The 17,343-nt window shown below is 43.5% G+C and overlaps 2 protein-coding genes across 3 annotated transcripts in view; one reads left to right on the top strand and one right to left on the bottom strand.

The window, feature by feature from the left end:
- The window catches only part of LOC310880344 (uncharacterized protein), a 52,123-nt gene that overhangs the window by 4,697 nt on the left and 30,083 nt on the right, over positions 1–17,343 (top strand). The window lies entirely within an intron of this gene.
- The window catches only part of WNT7A (Wnt family member 7A), a 41,664-nt gene that overhangs the window by 18,455 nt on the left and 5,866 nt on the right, over positions 1–17,343 (bottom strand). For both annotated transcript variants that reach the window (XR_014571632.1, XM_083796014.1), the window contains exon 3: positions 9,450–9,721. Coding sequence is in view for 1 of the 2 variants with exons in the window: in XM_083796014.1 (XP_083652140.1) it covers positions 9,450–9,721 (272 nt within the window). In the remaining variant the exon portion in view is untranslated. The remainder of the gene's footprint in view (positions 1–9,449; positions 9,722–17,343) is intronic.

The following is a 17,343-nucleotide window of genomic DNA, read 5'->3' as shown; positions in this document are numbered from 1 at the left end:
CAATAACACATGCTTTTGCAGGAGGGCATCTCCACTGTTGCATTGTTTATGTTTTTTGTTTGTTTGTTTAATCATTTCCTTTTTTAACTGAGGTCTTGATCAAAGCCTTTTGGACACATTTTTGACTCCTTATTGAACTTCTTTATTTATACATTAACTATTGTACCATCTCAATAGATAATAGTTTTATGGCTGCAGGACTTATATACCCAAAGGTAACAGTATGTTATGACTCAATTAAAAACTCACGTTTGAGTAGTCTTGTAAGAGCATACATAGTTGTACTCATAACTGTGTGTGGTCTTATATTTAGTATAAGATCTAGTATGCTTAAGGCAAGGCTAGTTTCCCTAGTAGGCCACCAGCTGACACTACAAAGAGAACCTACAACTGGAGCACTAGCAATAAATGTTGGCTTAGATGTTACTTTGAGTTTGCAAATACTGACGCTTTCCTTCTGTCTGTCCCAGGGGAGCAAATGCAGTCCATTAGGTGCAGCTCACTTTTAAGTACCAGAAGGATCGGGGTCATTTCAATAACCGGTTCTAATGCAAATGAATACTAGTGCCTTTTGGCACTAATTGACCATGCAGAGCCAAACATCCTCTCTGCAATTACCTGAAACCCTCATCCTTTAATAGATCCATGCTACACTCTTCCAGTACCAAAACAGGCCTTGTTTGTGTCCTTGGACTAAAAGGTTGTTCTTTATTTAATCGATTATTTAATTGTTTACTTCAAAATACCTGGAAGTTCTTTCCATTAAAGCAAAAGTCTGTTCCATTTGTACAGCAAATGCTAGCAATTATTGCTTTCGGTGAGTGTTTCAGGGCTTTGTAACTTCAGAGTATTCTGTAACCAAGTGTCTAATATAGCATTTGGACCAAACCTTGGTTTAACTTCCATCTTTACCAAAACCTGTCCTATGCATTGCTCCAAGTGTCTCTACTTAGCCTACCTATGTGAGTTCATGTTACTGACTCATCATTGCAAGGCTCTTGGAAATGTTTCTGCAGATACTTTCAGCGCACACTCTACAGGTTTGGGTCATTTGGGTTGTTAAGTACAGAAGATTCCAGCTTCTGTCCCCATTGACACAGCACTGTCACAGAAATTCAACCACATAAACCTAGAGCTGTGTAGTGTGAATGGGTATGCTTTGTCAGAGATGTAATGAATGAGACTGCATTGTGCAAGTTCTCCAACATAATTCAGTGTAAACTTTGTGTAGCAGAAACACTGCTTGCTTGTGTATGAAGATTGTTCTTAGTGAATAGCCTTGCTGGGCCGTTAGTGTCTCGCTAACTTGGCCAGTGACTGTTTTCTGTAGTTTTAAATGCCTAAAATATGCAGACAGAAGTGTCTAGCTTTATGCAAGTAAATCAGTCTTAGGTTTGGAAAATTAAATTTGAAGTGTGACAGATGTCATCTGGTGAATACAGGAGCGGCAGAACTGTGCTCATCAGCTATTTCTGAAAATTTGTCAACAACTTAATCCTATATCTAGTCATGAATTTAAAAAAAATGGATTCTGATTTAATTTCTCAGTAAAACATTGAAAAATACAAGTTAAATAATACAAGGAAAAAAAGCCATGTTCACAGGTCAGACTTCAGGTCAATAGATGCTGTGTTTTCTCTTTGTCATGACTTTTATTACATGATCAACGTAAAGTTTACAATACTCAAACACAGCAAGTATTTGCTTTAAAGTTATTACGCTTTGACAACTGCATTTGTTTCAAATTAGTACGTTTGTTAAGAAATGAGGGCTTTGTTCTGCAACGTGAGAGACTGAAGGCTCTACCAAAGGTCTCAACGAAAGGTGCTGCAAACAGTGCGAGTCTTTCAGGGAGACCCAAATAACCTATACAGCAACTGTTTTGTCTAGATGATGTTTCTTCCTGAGTTCTGCATGACAGGTGTATGCACAGTAGGAAATGTTGCTAACTGTCCAAAGTGAAAGACTGAATTACCTTAGAAAATGTCCAAAAATGTGGGCCCCATTCAGTGGCTTTGCTGAGCAAATTAATCATTAGAGCAAACATCTAATTATTTCAGTTATAAAAGGTGGATGACACTGAATTTGGAATTTGAGATCTTTGTTATTTATTAATAGACCCTGGCCCTCAGTCCCAGCTATCTTTGTCAGCAGCATGAAAGATTGTCAGCTCTGGTAATCATATACATGAAATGCGTGTTTTGCTTATAATGCCAGAATCCTCTAAAATTGCAACTGCGAGTAAGTGATAGCATTTATCATTCCCTAATCTTCAGCGTAAATCAGGAATTCAGTTTTCAACCACATAAGATATAAGAGGGAGTTAAAAGCCAAAATACAAGTAGGACCATGTATCACAATTTCTGATTAGCTGAAAGTGGAGGACAAGTGGAATGAAAATTCCTTCTTGCGGATTACAGTTCTTGTGCAGTCCAATTCCCTCTCATAATTTAGACTAACATTAATGTTCCCTTTATCTTTACTCTGGGTTGTTGAGAAGATGCAGAGCTTGTCTCTCAAGTTTGGTCTTGTTTTAAGACTATTATCTAAAAAACACAGGAAAGCCATAAAATAGAACTTTGATCCTTTCAAATACAAACAAAATACTGTAAGAGTGCAAAGATGTGTATTTTTTTTCACACCTAGCAAAATTGCCCAGCAGCATCTTGTCGCGCCCTGCAAACACCCAGTAGGGATTCAATTTTTGTAATCATTCAACTCTGTCCTGTGCTCCCACCAACCTCAATGGGAGTTTTCCCATTCAGGGAGCTGGACTTCCTCCAAATTCAGTGTTTGGCCTTTCTGGAAATCCCACTCCCCCCAACAAAGGCATGGTGAAGAAGCTGCCAGGAAAGATTTTGCTGCAGCTTACTCGCCTTTTCGAATTGCACCAAACCCCTGCTGCGGTGCCAGGCCTTGGGGCTGGGGTGCTCACAGAGTAGGAAGGTCCTTTGAGCAAGAGGGCAGTGACACACAGGAGCCATAGGGTCGGACAGGACTGGGCAACCTCGGATAACGTGCTCTGTAAGTGGACGGCCCTTCCCTTTGCCTGTACCTTACAGCCATGTTAGTTTGCGATGTTTTGAAGGCTTTTTTACTTACTGCTTCCATTCACGGCCACATGTACAGGCCACATGTGCAAACCTTCTCCTAAGCCTTCTCCTTCTGGTCTAATCTGGGCAAAATGTTGTATTGCTTAATTAAGCAAGCTAGCTACTAGGACCTTCTAAACAGACACTTTTGGTGTACCTAACATCAGATTTTCTAGATGTTGTGTAACATTTTAGCAGTGGAGCAGCATTTTGTGGTTGCTGTTGTTAAGACTGCTATTGCTTTGTGAGTAGTAGTGCTGTGTGTTGCGTTGGCTGAAGATTATTTTTGCTGGTGATTTTGGCATTATCTCTGTTACTGACTGCTCTCTTCACTTGTGCCATTGCTGTGCCCCATTCTCCTCCATCAAGCTCCGTGTTAAGGTGTCTAGCAGCCTCATCTATCAAAGGTCTAAATGCAGCTGTAGCTGAAGTCTGTCAGACATGCTACTGCCAGTAACAACAGGGGGCATCTACCCACTGACAGTCTGAGCTCCCCCTTTGCCTAAGGGAGCCTAATTCTGGACATTTCTTCAGGCAAGAAACCTTGAAAAGTGCTCAAGCAGTTGCATGTTGCAGGTGCAGCACCGTGCTAAGCGTTGTGTTTGTTGCTGCTATGTGCTCAACACACCTGTTGATGCTGGAGATCCACTGAGAGAGCAGTAAGGGGAGCTGGATGTAAATGAACAAGATCTTACGTGGGCATGACAGCCAGCCCTGGGTGTCTTTCACTCTCCAGGATCCGAACTTGTAACTAGACAGGGAAAGTTATTCCTGAAAAATGCTTTCCAACTTCTAGCCACTCTAAATCAGGAATGTACCACAGCTGCAATTATTTCAGTAGAGGTTAGTATCCAGATATAAAGAGGAAAATCGTTCATCAGTTTTGCATTTAAAGAGCATCTCTCGCATTAAAAACTAGAAGCTTCTGAATACAAAAATCAGGAACGTTTCTGTGGCTGTGCCAAAACAAAAAGCGAAAAACAGTTGGAAAATAATAAGCATGATTGCAAGGGCACTGTTAGGTTCTGGGCGTCAAGAAACATGTGGCTGTGCTGCTGATGCTATAATATCACTTGATTGCTGGTGCCAGGAGTATCAGGGCAGCCTCACCCAGTTCTGTTCTGCTCAAAGCTGGTCTCCTAGACTCTCTGGAGTCTATGGTAATTTTCAGCAGCTCCAGACACAGGCGAGCTTTATTCTGGTGTGTATGTGCCATTAGAGACATTCTTTCTGATGGAGTTGTGAGGCAGCTGAATACAGAAGTGCACGGTTTTGGTTACTATCAGCCAGTTGTGCTGCGTGCAGAAATCACTTGGGGCCAAATTCGGCTGGTGTATGGATGTGGGTAGGAAACGTTTGGCCCTGCTGTGGGACCCATGTCCTCCTGGCAAACCAACCGTGCTCTGCTAGCACTGCACTAGCCAGGCACTAAGCATCCCTGGTCGTCTTCTGGGAACAGAAATCCCACCTGGAGCCGCTGGGCTGCCAAGGTGCCCCCAAGAGGCTGGAGCCAGCGCTGGGCACAGCCCAGAGCCCCAGGCTGCCCTCCCTCGCTGCTGGACCCAGTCCTGGGCACCAGCAGGAGCGGGGCCATGTTTTCGTGCACATGGAGGCTTAACTCAGGCAGAACTATTAAACCTCCAGAATTTCACTCCTATATTCAGGAAAATGCTAAAATGCTTGGTGTAGCCTCTTTTATTAGCCTGTTTTCTAGTGTGCTAGTGCTTACAGACTTTCAAAAGTTTCATCTGCAAGAGCTTGTGTTCTGCTCTGCTTCTTGTCGTCAGGCTAATAGGTTAGTTAAAGGAAAACATATCCTGAAGCAGAAATAGCTGTCTCGTCTAGAGGACAGTTAAATTCTTGCAGTGGCGTGGTGATCTCACACTATGCAAGCAGGGAAGTTCTGTGGCAGCAATCTCCTTCTGAGGTCAGGGATGCTAGCAAGAAAAGGGAGGAGTATCAGAAAAGTAGGCTTTACAGAATGGCTTGGTAAAACTCCTGAACTCCGTGTTTTCCAAGTGCCTGTGTTTCACCTCAACGTTATTGCAGCCTTCCCTAAAGGATAAAATGGTAAACACTTTGGTTTGTTATGATCATTGCTTGCTCCACTTTAGAAACACCTCCTGGTTTCTGGTAGTTTTGCTTGGTATTTGCAGCAACCCTGTTAGGCATGTTTGGAACTCCTACAAGCCCTCGAGCTGAACGGGAAAGCTGAAATGCTACAGATTCAGAGGGTGAAGATGCATTGCAAAGTTAGTGCACCTATGTATGCCTCCAAAGAGAGATGCTGAATAAAAATCCACCTTGATGTGCTCTTGAATTGCAAAAGCCTTCTAATGCAGCCTGTGCCCATGATTTATAACAATGACTCATAATATTGCATTATACTTAATATGATGTAACGCTGATGCAAGATGCCATTCGTGGAATTTCAATGTCACAGAGAAAAAGAGAGGAGAGAGCAATCTGGTCATGTACCTTGCCGTGCTGTCAAAATGAAAAGTATCCAGCCAAAATAGGTAGAGCCTTTCAGTACCTGCTTTGCTATTTTAACAGAATAACTGGAAGAATAACATTTTTATTTCCTGGAGCATAAATATCTCTCAGACATACGTTATTGTGTTACTTACAGTAATTTAATTAACTTTGTACTTGAGAAGACAAATTTGCTAACAGACAACTCAGTCTTGCAATTATAACCCCTCACATGGAAGTTTGCAGGGCAAATCAGGATTATGCCTTTAAATTAATTCAAGCTTTATCTCTCTTTTCTGACCCAGCTGTTACGAATTCTCCTCCTGTTCTCCCTGTACTGCTTGCTTCTTCCTGCAGTGAATCAGCATTTCAGGAAATACTAATTTAAAGAGGAAAGACACCCTAGACTCCATTTCTGGAGGTCAGAAATAGCAGCTCTCCAATAGGTTTGACAAATGATGTGAGGCTTCTTGGGCTGCTTGGGGCCAGTTCTGTAGGGTGTATGCAACCCCTGCTTTGAACTCTGCCCCTTCCCCTCCGAGTGGCCGGGGAAGTTTGAAGTCACGCGTATGTACTACAAAGCAGAGCCCAGGCAGCTTGGGGATAGCTGCTGGCCCTAGACGGGGAGAAATGGACAGCTAGAGCCCCGTCTGCTTTATAACAGTAAGGAAAACTGTTACCTGCCTCACCCCAGCAGCAGAGGCACCACGGGTGCTCATTCTGCAGGAGCCTTTGGCACCTCTGGCCCTAGTCTGGCTCCTGGGGGTGCTGACACTGCTCACGCTGAGCCAGGTGGGTGCCCAGCTCGCTGCCTCCTGAGCGTGTGCACCAGCACGTTTTCAGCATTGCACTAGAAGGCTGTTCAGGAAAGGGAAAAGCAGCACGTTTTTGTGTGTGTGTGTTTGTTTTTGTTTGTTTGTTTGTTTTTGTTTGTTTGTTTTTTCTGTCTATGGCCACTAAAATCCTCCACACCTGACATGGCCAATTTTCATTTAACTTCTAGGAGCTGGCAGATGCTCGTGCTATTGCTCTGGCAGGGTCAGGTATTCAGTAGGTTGGGAGAGACTGTTGTTGACACCACGGGCAGCAGAGGTAAAACAAGACTATTAAAGTGGAAAGTCTTGAATTGAGACCTCCAAAAAGTCTGGATCACTTTTCCTGGTGTCTCTTTGTTGGTTTACACCATGAAGTCCTTCCCAGGCCCAGTTTCCCTGGCAAGCCCAGCTGCTCTGCCTCCTGCAGAGCAAAGTCTGTCATCTCTTGCTCACCAAGATGGGACAGATGAATTGACTGGTGACAACTAGATACCAATATGTGTTTGATTCACTAGGGTGCATCCTGAATTACCTGCATCTGGTGTCATCCTAAAAAAGTACCTTTTCACAGGTCAGCTGTGAGCACCTGGGGGAGTGGAGCACAGCACACAGTGCTGTTTCACATTCCAAGACCAAAGAAGCAGAAGGGGCTGACTTCTGAACAAAGTAGCGGTGCCTACAGGTGAAGATAACAAATCAATGAGAACTGAACATCCAGTTTATTTTTGGAAGCCCAGTAGGTGCCAGTCTGTCTCCTAGGTGCATAAATATCATCAAAAACCTAGCCATGGGCAAGTAAAACTAGACAAGAATTTATAGCCCAGAGGAAAGCCACCAAGAATAGATTGTGCAGAGGCTGATAAGATCCATATTGCTCCAAAAGGGAGAGTACCACCTCAAAACAAGACAGTCTTTGTTGTGAAAGGGTTAGGTTGTGAGACCCAGCTTGCCAAATATCTGTAATGGCCTCCCTCTGCCAATTGTCTGTAAATAGTATGATCTTTCACATGAGAGCAAAGCCTGAAAGGAACCTCTCTAGCAAAAACAACATTTATTCATTCTCTGCAGGTTGGTGGAGTAACATGCCTCTTCTCAGTCATGTTACTCTTTTTTCCCTGAAGATTTCCAACAGAGATTTGTTCAAACAAAGATCAGTAATTTTGCTCTGTAAGGGATGCAAGAAGAAGCGTAGAAATATCTCTATATCAGAACAGTTCCTGAGCCTGCTGGAGAAATGGCAGATCGCCAGAGATAGCACAGCCACTGTTCTCCCAGATAATGCGCAGAGCTGAATCTTCCAGGCATATTCTTTTAGGACAGCAAATTGTGCACATCTAGGTGAGAAACACAAGGAGCTCACGTCCTCCGAGGAGGCTGCTGAATGCTCTGCCTTCCCACCAGCCACCTCCAGGGCCTCCTCCACCCTACTCCATATCTGGATGATAATGGAGCCAAAGATACAATGAAATACTAAAAGGAACTTTATTTTTTTGTCTATATCTTTGAGCATCACATTTGAAATAATTTTCCAAGACAGAAGCTACTTCCATCTGTATTTGCAGTCCTCGTAGGCTGGTGTGTCATTTCTTGGGAATGTTTTACTGACGTCACCTACCAAATAAAAGCAGACCTTTCAGGAAAGTAGCTCTCCCACAAAGGTGAAACTCCTGTGCTGTTATTCATTCCTGTGGATTTGTGCTTGTCTAGCAGAGCAGACTGTGGGCCTTGATGTCCTACCAGGCTCTTCAGTATGCGCCTTTGTGCTACCAGAAGCCAAGTAATAAAGTCAGTGAGTCTGAGATAATTTGATTCACAAATATTAAAGGTCAGTCCTTGAGTTATGCTCAGAGTTCTGTGCTAATTCTGCTAGAGTTTTGAAGTACCGTGTTTGCACCAGAGAGCAAGACCCGGGCAGTTGGGATATTGGGCAGTGTAAAACCCATAATCTGACCTATAAAACTCCTACAGCGACACAAAACAAAAAAGAAAAGGTTAGGCTTTTGTTTGGGTTGGAAATGGCTTTTCTTCAATACCATCTGCTTGGCTGCAGAACATGTACCTAAGTCGAGATGTCTCAGAGCCTACAGGTAATTACCACAACAAAAATAGTATCCACAAATTAAAGGCTCTTCCTAACTTCCTTCTCCCATTTGCTTCTAAGTCACACTAACATAATGCTGCAATGAGGATTAATGCACAGGGCTGCGAACAGTGGCGAAGGCAAAACGGAGAGCTAGGAGAGCGGGAGGAAGCACGCTCACTGGGGATATGAGATCAGCAAAGGGTAACTCCCATGCTCGCTGCTCGAGGCCGTGCTGGACGGGGACACAGCCATCGCCTGGCTGCTCTGGCTGGGCTAAGGCAGAGCCCCCGGCCCTGGCACTGCTGCGAGGTGTGCGGCACAGCCCGGCCTGCACGCCTCAGAGCAGCACAGGTCAGGCTGGCTCTTGCGGCTGCCACCGACCATCAGCAAGCCTGCTGACCAGAGAGCTGGTGCAGTCGGTTCCCAGAGTCACCAGGAAATGTGTGTGCTGGAGGCTGCTGAACCCGTCTTCCCCAGCAGTAGCTGCTCACAGCTACCCGCTCCCAGGCGTGGGGAAGGGGTGGGAGTGCTTCCGTGCAAAGCAATCAGCCCCGTGCCTAACACTGAGTCAGTCTGCAGTCGGCTTGCTAAAGTATTTTTCTCCTTGTAGAGGTAGTCCTCACACAAAGAGCAAGGTTTAAACAGTTGGTTTGAAAATGATCCCTTTTCAAATGAGTGAGAAGTTCATGTCTGAACCTGACGGGAATCCCACTCACCCACAAGGTAGCAGGCGAGCGTTTTATCGTCAGAACCATTTGACTTTCCAGATAAAATGTTTGTTTGCTTTTTCTTTTTACAACTGCAAAGAGTAACATTTAGACAAATGTTTGACGGACAGATGGCCCAACAAGCTTGTATAACTTCCAAAGGTGCCTACTTGTCTACGGTACCGTGCCGCCGGCATCGCGGCGGACAGCAGTGCTGGCAAAGGGTCCGACCCGGTGCCAGGCCGCAGGTGGCCGCGGCGGGGAGCGGGGCACTTACCTTCCTCCCGGCCTCGTTGTTGTGCAGGTTCATGAGCGTCCGCGCATTTTGCTTAATTTCCCGGGCATCCACAAAGACTTTGGCGAACCCTATCCCATATCTGATGTCAGCAGAGCAGCCTCCCCATTTCCATCCTTCCTCCTTGTGGTACTGTCCTTGTTTTTCTTTGTCACAACCGCAGTCGCTCAGGTTTCCCTGCGTGCAGGCAGCCGTGATCGCATGGGCTACTCCAGCAGCAATGATGGCATACGTGAACGCCGCTTCTCTGCTACCTGAAATTAAAACAGTGCTGTAAATGCATGGTGCAACATGGTGACATGAGTCAGAAAAAGACAGGCAAGTTCCTGCAGTGCAAACATCAGAAGGCTATTATTAGAAGTGCTGTAAATCTGCAAGCATAAGCAGGTCTCTACTCTCCTAAGTATTGATTTTTGTGGATGTTCACTGTCTGGAATGATAGCTCTCTGTGAGGCAGCAGGAGATAAAGTATTATTTAGACAACTTCATGTATATATTTCCAAATGGTATTAGAAGTAGTCAAACTAAACTATCCATAACAAAGGAGAGGTGGCAAATGCTCTAGCTCAAGGAGAACAAACAAACAAACAAACAAACAAAATAGAAAGAAAGAAAAAAGAAAGAAAAAGAAAAAACGAAGAAGAAAATAGGTGGAGCTGAGGGGTGAAATTGCTAAAACAACCAGTTTCAGCCTTTTTCAAAATCAGCTCAGAAATATGACTTTGTTTAGAAATTTAATTTTACACTAAAATTGTTTTTACAGGAAAATACTTTTAGAAATATTTTTCTGAAAATACTTTAGCTCAACTGAAGCATGTTTTTCAAGTCATAGGTGACACTGTTTTCAACACTGACATTTGCACAGACTCAAGGAAATAGCTTTTTTTTTATCTCAGAATTTTTCCAAGGATGGGAAAATAATAGTCCTGACCTTTTGTAGGTATCATGCCAAAAGCCAGGTGAAGTAACAGCCTCACCAGAGGGCCATGAGGAAGTGATTAAGCCAGTATTATTCTGTGCAATATGGCTATAAAGGGAGGTGTGCATTTGTTTGGGGGAGGAGGGATTCTCACTTTAAATCTATAATTTAATTGATTTTCTTGAAGCTTCAATGCATTCTGGTGTGTGGACTTCCCATGTGTGGAGCCTATGGGATCTGTGAGGCCTTTGGAAGCTGTTCTGCTCAGAGAGGGTCCCTCCAAAACACACCAAGGTTTCCAGAGGTTGCTAACGGATATCTCACAGCCCATTGAAAATTGCCAGATGTCGCAGACATCTACCCCTACTCTTATTTCTCCGATGGCTATCAATACAGTCAGGATCAGGCTCTTATTACGATAGGGCAGAGGGAAGATCAATTTCCCTTCTCCAAACACCTGCCAGTTGAGTTCTGGCAGACTTCAACTGCTGGCAGTAGTGTGCTATCCGTGCACAAGCACATTTCTGCTGTTTATTGGAATTCACCAAAAATAATCACTCAGAAAAGAAATCTTACAACCACTTCATTATCGGCCACATACCTTTCATATATATGAAATTCTGAATTTCTGTACTTGTCATTAAGGTTCTTTTAATGAAAAATATTCACTTCCTTATGGCAAGGAAGTAAAATGGAAAACAAATGACACTCAAGATCTGTTAAGAGGCAACTTCGTGCCCTTTTATTGGCAGAGGTAATATTCCCATTTACACTGCTATGCGCTGTGTTTATAATGGAACTTGTAGTCCAGAACTAGATGCTCTCAGAGGATTTCTTGTTTTCCCTTATTAAAAATTAGTCATAAAATGTTGAATTGTTGTGACTGTGGACTTTGCATATGAGGCTTTCTAGAACTAGGGGGTTATATGAAAATCTGAATGTGGGATAGAAATCCCTGGCTTTAAGTGTATTCAAGTAGTACTCTGCGTGCCCCTGTGCCAGCTGCATGGGGAGACCAGAGGCAGCCCAGAGTGAATCCACAGGGACCAGCTAGGGCATCTTAGTCGTTCTTCTCCAGCTTATCCTCAACTACATCCTCACTATTTTAAGTACAGCACTATGAAAAATGCCCTGATAAACAGAAGAGGGTACAATAAATAGTCCCAGTTTCTCCACTCAGAGGGTTCCTCCCTGAAGAGGCAATGTTTTATGCCAGGTTTCTGTTTCACGGAGTAGCAAGAGTGGGACAGCACCAAAAATAAATATATTTTGAGTAGAAATTTGCATTTGGTTCTGTTTTTCCTTCAGATGGAGTATTTCTAATCTAGTACAAGTTGTTTTCAAGATAGAGAATAAAAAAAACACCGGGAGATTATTTTAAGTCTACATTGTAAAGTCGAAGCTGCTGTTTTGTTTCTTAGAGGGAAGCAAAATACAATATAGAGGATATAAAACCAGCACAGTCAGGAACAGAATCCATTATCAAGCTTTATCTTAAAACATTTTCACAAGTTACTTCATAAATCGGTCTTGCTTGAGGAAAAAGTGCGGCAGCTTTTCCAAACTAGAAGTTAGTAGATTACAAGGTAAACAAAGCAAGAGTCTGGAGGAGTCGAGCCAGGTGGGAAGCACCTTGGCACTTGTGCGGTATTGATAAAGTGGCACAGGCTTGTCACGTCTGCATTAAGCTATCTGCTTTCCATAAATGATTCACCTTTTTAAGCTTCTGTAGCTCACACAAGTGTCAGCACGTAGGGTAGGGGTAGGCATAGTTCATTCTGAACATCTTTTGTGGCGCCGTTTTACATACCAAAACAGTATAAGATTTTTGTAACAAAATGTGGAAAACATGAGAACGTGTGTTTTCCTGCCACTTTTAGATTACAAATACGACTGCTGTTCTTCTGATTTCAGCAGGCAGCTGAAGTGCCTGAAGGATTAAGAATTATTTAAAAAAATAATTTTAAAAAGTAAATAATAATTTCAAAATGCATATAACAACAGATCTGTTTATCTTTGTGGATGATCAGTACAAACCATGATCCTAGATGCTGATTCAATGTAAGTGCTTTGTGAAGGCTTTTCCAGCCAGCGCCATGCAAGGGTGCACCTAAAACCACTTGTGATGGGTAAACTGTCAAAATGAAGCAGGATGGCTGCCTGGGATGTAAAGGAGCTGTGGAGGAAGGTGAGAGGTGGCTACACCTGTGTGAGAACTGTGATGTGTACTTCCCCTGGTATTTGATGGAGGTGCAACTCATTTACAGGTGCCCCTCCCATTGCACTACTGTCTGCAGGGCGAACCCTGCTGATACTCCCAAAGTGCTGGGGAGTATCACACCTCTAGTGTCAGCCTTGCAGCAGCTGATGAAAAGACAGAGAAAGCAAAGGGGAAGAAGGGAATCCCCAAACCCGTCTGTGAGAGCTGTCCCTTCAGCTCCCAGACGACACAGCTTTTCCGTAGTCTGGACTGAGCAGAGGCTGAGCACAGCCCTGAGCTGAACTCCAAGCGTTAGGGACATGGGAACGGGGGCTGGCAGGCTCTCAGAGCCTGCTCCCGTCATTTACAAGGCTGGGGATCCGACAGGGCTTTCCAACCACGGCAGCATGCCCAGGTATAAGCACTGTGTTAGCAGAAGTGATGTTCAAGCTCAGTGCAGATGCGCTGGGGCTGGCAGGGCAGTGGCACCCCTGCTCCCAAGCCACCAGTGCCACCCCTCAGCACTTGGCTGGGCCGTGGGGTGTGGGCGCTGACGGCTGCCTGGCTCTGCTCCTCCATCCAGACCAGTCCAAACAAGTGCTTCAGTGCTGGACGAACACAGAGGCTTTTCTTGGCGGGTTGGACACAAATATCTCCCTGCTCTTTCTATTTTTTCTGGACTTACATAATGTATGCATTGTGTCCATGGCAAAAAAAAATTCCCAGTCCCCCACGGAGCAGTGTGTTGCAGCTCTGTTTGCTTTGATGGCGGGTAGCTTGGCATCCCCGACTTCCTGCAGCTCTGCAACTCCACTCTTCCCATGCAAATTGTCCTTCACAGCACTGAGTCCTGTCTTTAGCCCCTGCACTGGGTGGCACAAGACAATCCCAAGCGCTCTCACTGAGATCTGCACTGTCAGACACGACCACCGGGTGTCAGAAGGCAGGGGTGAAGATTATCACAAGTGAAAATGTAAATATTACCAGCACAGGTGGCTCCCCTGTCACTGAACATAACTATATGGAACTCATACATAGCTTGGAGCATTAATCCTGCAAGCGTTCACATGAACATCTTTGCTCTTGTGTTTAAGTGTTGGCAGGATTGGGCTTTGGCTGGTCAGCAAGCGCCTGTGTACTGGCTGCAAGGAGGGCTCTGCATCCTGGTATTAATTCAGCCAGCTTAAATTTTTTACGTTTAATCTGAAAATGTCAACAATTTATTAAAAACTTTGTTCATGTTGATTACAAATGAGAACTTGGATTTAAAAAGAAGCAAAATAACTTGGTGGAGCATCAGAAATAGGGCATAAGCCTGCAAGATACAGAGCAGATTTGATTTCAGGAAGGCAGCAAGTGCTCAGCCATTTGGTACCTCTCAGGATCTAAGCGTGTTGCTAAACAGCTTGGCCCCTCTCATAAATTGACTGAGCTGTGAAATGAAAAAGACAAATTTCTATTTATCTCACCTGAAAACCTGGGTTATATTTTCTGCTATTTAAAGCCAAAGGGTCAAAGAGGGAGTTATCTGCAGTGACATGAGCTGAAATATGATTGTGAAAATATAAAGATGGAAAATACAACGTACCTTGCCAATTATGTGCCATAGCTAGCATTACTTCACATCCCTCTATAGAGGTCATAACTCATACCTAGTTAGAACGAAGAACAGAACTCTTCCTCTGCCTGCTTTGGGGTGTGCCGTCTCCTTTTTTGGTAGACTATGTATGGTCTTGGAGTTGTTTTTAATTTGGGGGTTGTTTTTTTTGGTTGGTTGGTTGTTGTTTTTTTTCGTTTGTTTTGTTTTGTAATTTTTCTTTAACCTAGCATGTGTGATTAATAAAAATAGTCGCTTAAAAAATCATTGAAATATCCCCCTTCCATTTTTCTCCTCCCTCCTGTACTGGCTCAGAGTTTTGAGGGGTTTGTACCGTCTTGAAACAAAATGACTTCCCTATAAAAATTGGCAGTACCTTCTCTGAAAAGATTAGCACCCATACATTAAATTAGTAGAGTTGCTCTAAAAAACATTTGAGACTTTGGGGGGTTAGTCACTGTTTCATCACCACAGGAAATTCTTAGACAGAAAGCAGCCCAGATATAGTGACTTTTTTTTTTTTTTAATACCCTCTTTAAGCTTGTAAAGTTACTACTCAATGTACATACACTGCAAAAAATCACAGCAAGTATTCTGGAGCTCAAATGATGGTTTCCCCTTTTCAGATGGCTTTGATCCCTCCACGCCAGTGCGTTGCTTCGGAAAAGCCCACATACTGACCCTGCAGTAGGAGAGAGCTCTTCTATCTTTCTAGTGAAATGTAATCTTTTTCTTTCTCTGAAACATGTACTCACAAGACACATCTGAAGGCAGGTATGAAAACCTTCTGATGGGAATTCCAACTACAGTGACCTTGGGGCAATGTTTTATCTTACTGTGACAGTCCCTGCTTAGAAAGATTGACTTTTTGGCATAGAGCAGCATGCTGGGTTTGGATGTTCAGGCCATATTTCAGCCTAGCCTCTATTTTGCCTGCAAATAACTGTTCTTGTGCAAGATATTTACATTGAAAAGTGGTTGTAAGGGTTGGAAGCTTACCACGGAAATGCAAATCCTGGCCCTACTTGAGTAGATAACAAGACTCCTGTTAATTACAGCAGTATTTCTTTTCTGTATATCTCAGGGTTTTCTTAACACCGCTGATCAGAATTTATCACTCTCTCTTCTAGATATTGGCCACGCAGCACAGTGCAGCACCACTTAGAGCATGTGCAATATGAAAACGACAAGCATTTTCATGTTGTTTTGCCTGTGGTTATTTCCCTGGTCTGCTATTTTGTAATTCAGAGAGAATCAGACTGTTTAAAACCTGACACAACAGACTACACCAGTACTTAAAATCAAAAAAGCTCTAGACAATGATTGAACATGGAAACCCGTTTTGAACACACCTGTACTAGGATCTTTTCAAAAGTTTTTTGTCTTTATAACAATAACAAAATTAGATTTTACAGTGTTATGTATCTTTTAGCTAGACCAGACCAGGCTACATAGGAGAACGAGCTAGAACTCGTTCTCTTTGCACATGAGCAAAGGAGATGCTTCCCAACTGGTAGCTACTGAGCAAGCCTGTTAGAGGCTGGCTTGTGGGATGGTTGTCATTTGTTTCAGTGAGAGTGGAAATGTCCCCTCTTCCTTCACGCTGTTGAAGGCACAGCAGGAAAGCTTGTTTTAATATAGGGAAAGTAAATCACTGCTGAATTTGGACCAGTGAGCAGTGCAGAGCTAAATTTGGAGTGTATAAGGGAAAGTTAACAGCCTCTTCGGTTCTAAGGTGTACGTCTGGTTACATCTGCAGTGATCCCTGAGTCCAGGCAAGTGCACAGTGCTGGGCTGCCTGCTGCACTCGGAATTTTTAAGGGCAGTTTGTTCACGTAGATTCTTCTTTTGCTTTCAGCTTTACTGGCATGAGTAATGTCAGATGGGTGGAGGTATCAAGGGGGTTATACTGAAAAGCTGTCAATGTAAAAGAAACCAAAAAGTGATGGATTTTAGTAAGACCTGGTTGAATACTTGGCTGAAACCAGTTTTGCTGTAATGTTCTTCAGGGACCACTACATATCTTTGTAGCCCTCAGATGATCCCCTTCATCCTCTCCCATGCTGGGTCCATGACAGCTTCTGCAAGGCTGCACTGCCTTTCTTCTCAGAGATCTGCACTGAAATGAGCTTCCACTTCACTGTATCGCTTTGTAGAGATGCAGTCAAATAGTTTGTATTATTTCTACTTGGAAATTTTTCCTGTGAGTCTCATTGAATAGTGACAGTGAAGCTCCATTGTGACAAAAGGACAATTTTGTATTTTTGCCCTCTAGATGCCATGAAACGTATGGGTATCCTGAAGTAATTATTTGAGATAGTTACGCCCTGCTTGTACCTTGGCTTAACACTGCCACAACTTGTGAAGTTCCTGCTGACCACCTGGCTGCACGCTGCAGGATGCGCTTTGCCATAGCACCTGCTCTTTCTGTGGTCCACCAGAGCCCAGATCTGATGGTCTGATCCTGTCAAAGGCTCCTCTGGTTGCTCGGATGTACAGGCTTGAAGCACAAGGGGTGGGTGGGGGTTCTTTGGCCTATCTTGCTTCAAAACCTGGGGTTTTGATTGCAGCTGGCTTTGGGAACAGAAGTGCTGACCACCGTAACAAATGTGTTTGGTTTTAAAAGTGTCCATAATTGCCATGTTGCATCATCTCCATGGTTATTTTAAAAAATCTCTTTGTGACTTTACATTATTAATAAGGTTTCTACAGAATTGTCTAGAAAAAAAAAATCCTTGTGTTAATCTTGTTTGCAGTTTTATAATTTCCTGCTGTAACTGGACCAAACCTAGAGCAAACTGGTGTCATTTTTACTGCTATTTCTCTTCATGTTGTCGGCACTACTGTCACCAGCTGTCACGATAAGATATCCACAGCGTATCAGTAGGGAAGAATCTCTCTTTTGAAGGACAAACCAGATAAAATGACACAAGAAACAGAGTGTATATGCTGTGCACTGGTTGGAAGCAGGCTATAATGAGTTGGGACACTCAGTCGGTGATCACAAATCGGCTGTACAAAGCATGGATGAGTTTAAATGATTGCAAGCTCTACAACTACATTATCACTGGGAGACAGGTTAAATGTAAATTTGTTAAAATACATACCCACACATGCTACAGAGAAGAAAAGGAAAATTTTGTTTGATGCTTTCCTTCTA

This window comes from Anser anser, assembly GCF_964211835.1.
Source record: "Anser anser genome assembly, chromosome: 12".
NCBI classification, from domain to species: Eukaryota; Metazoa; Chordata; class Aves; order Anseriformes; family Anatidae; genus Anser; species Anser anser.
This window is presented reverse-complemented; position numbering and strand designations above follow the sequence as displayed.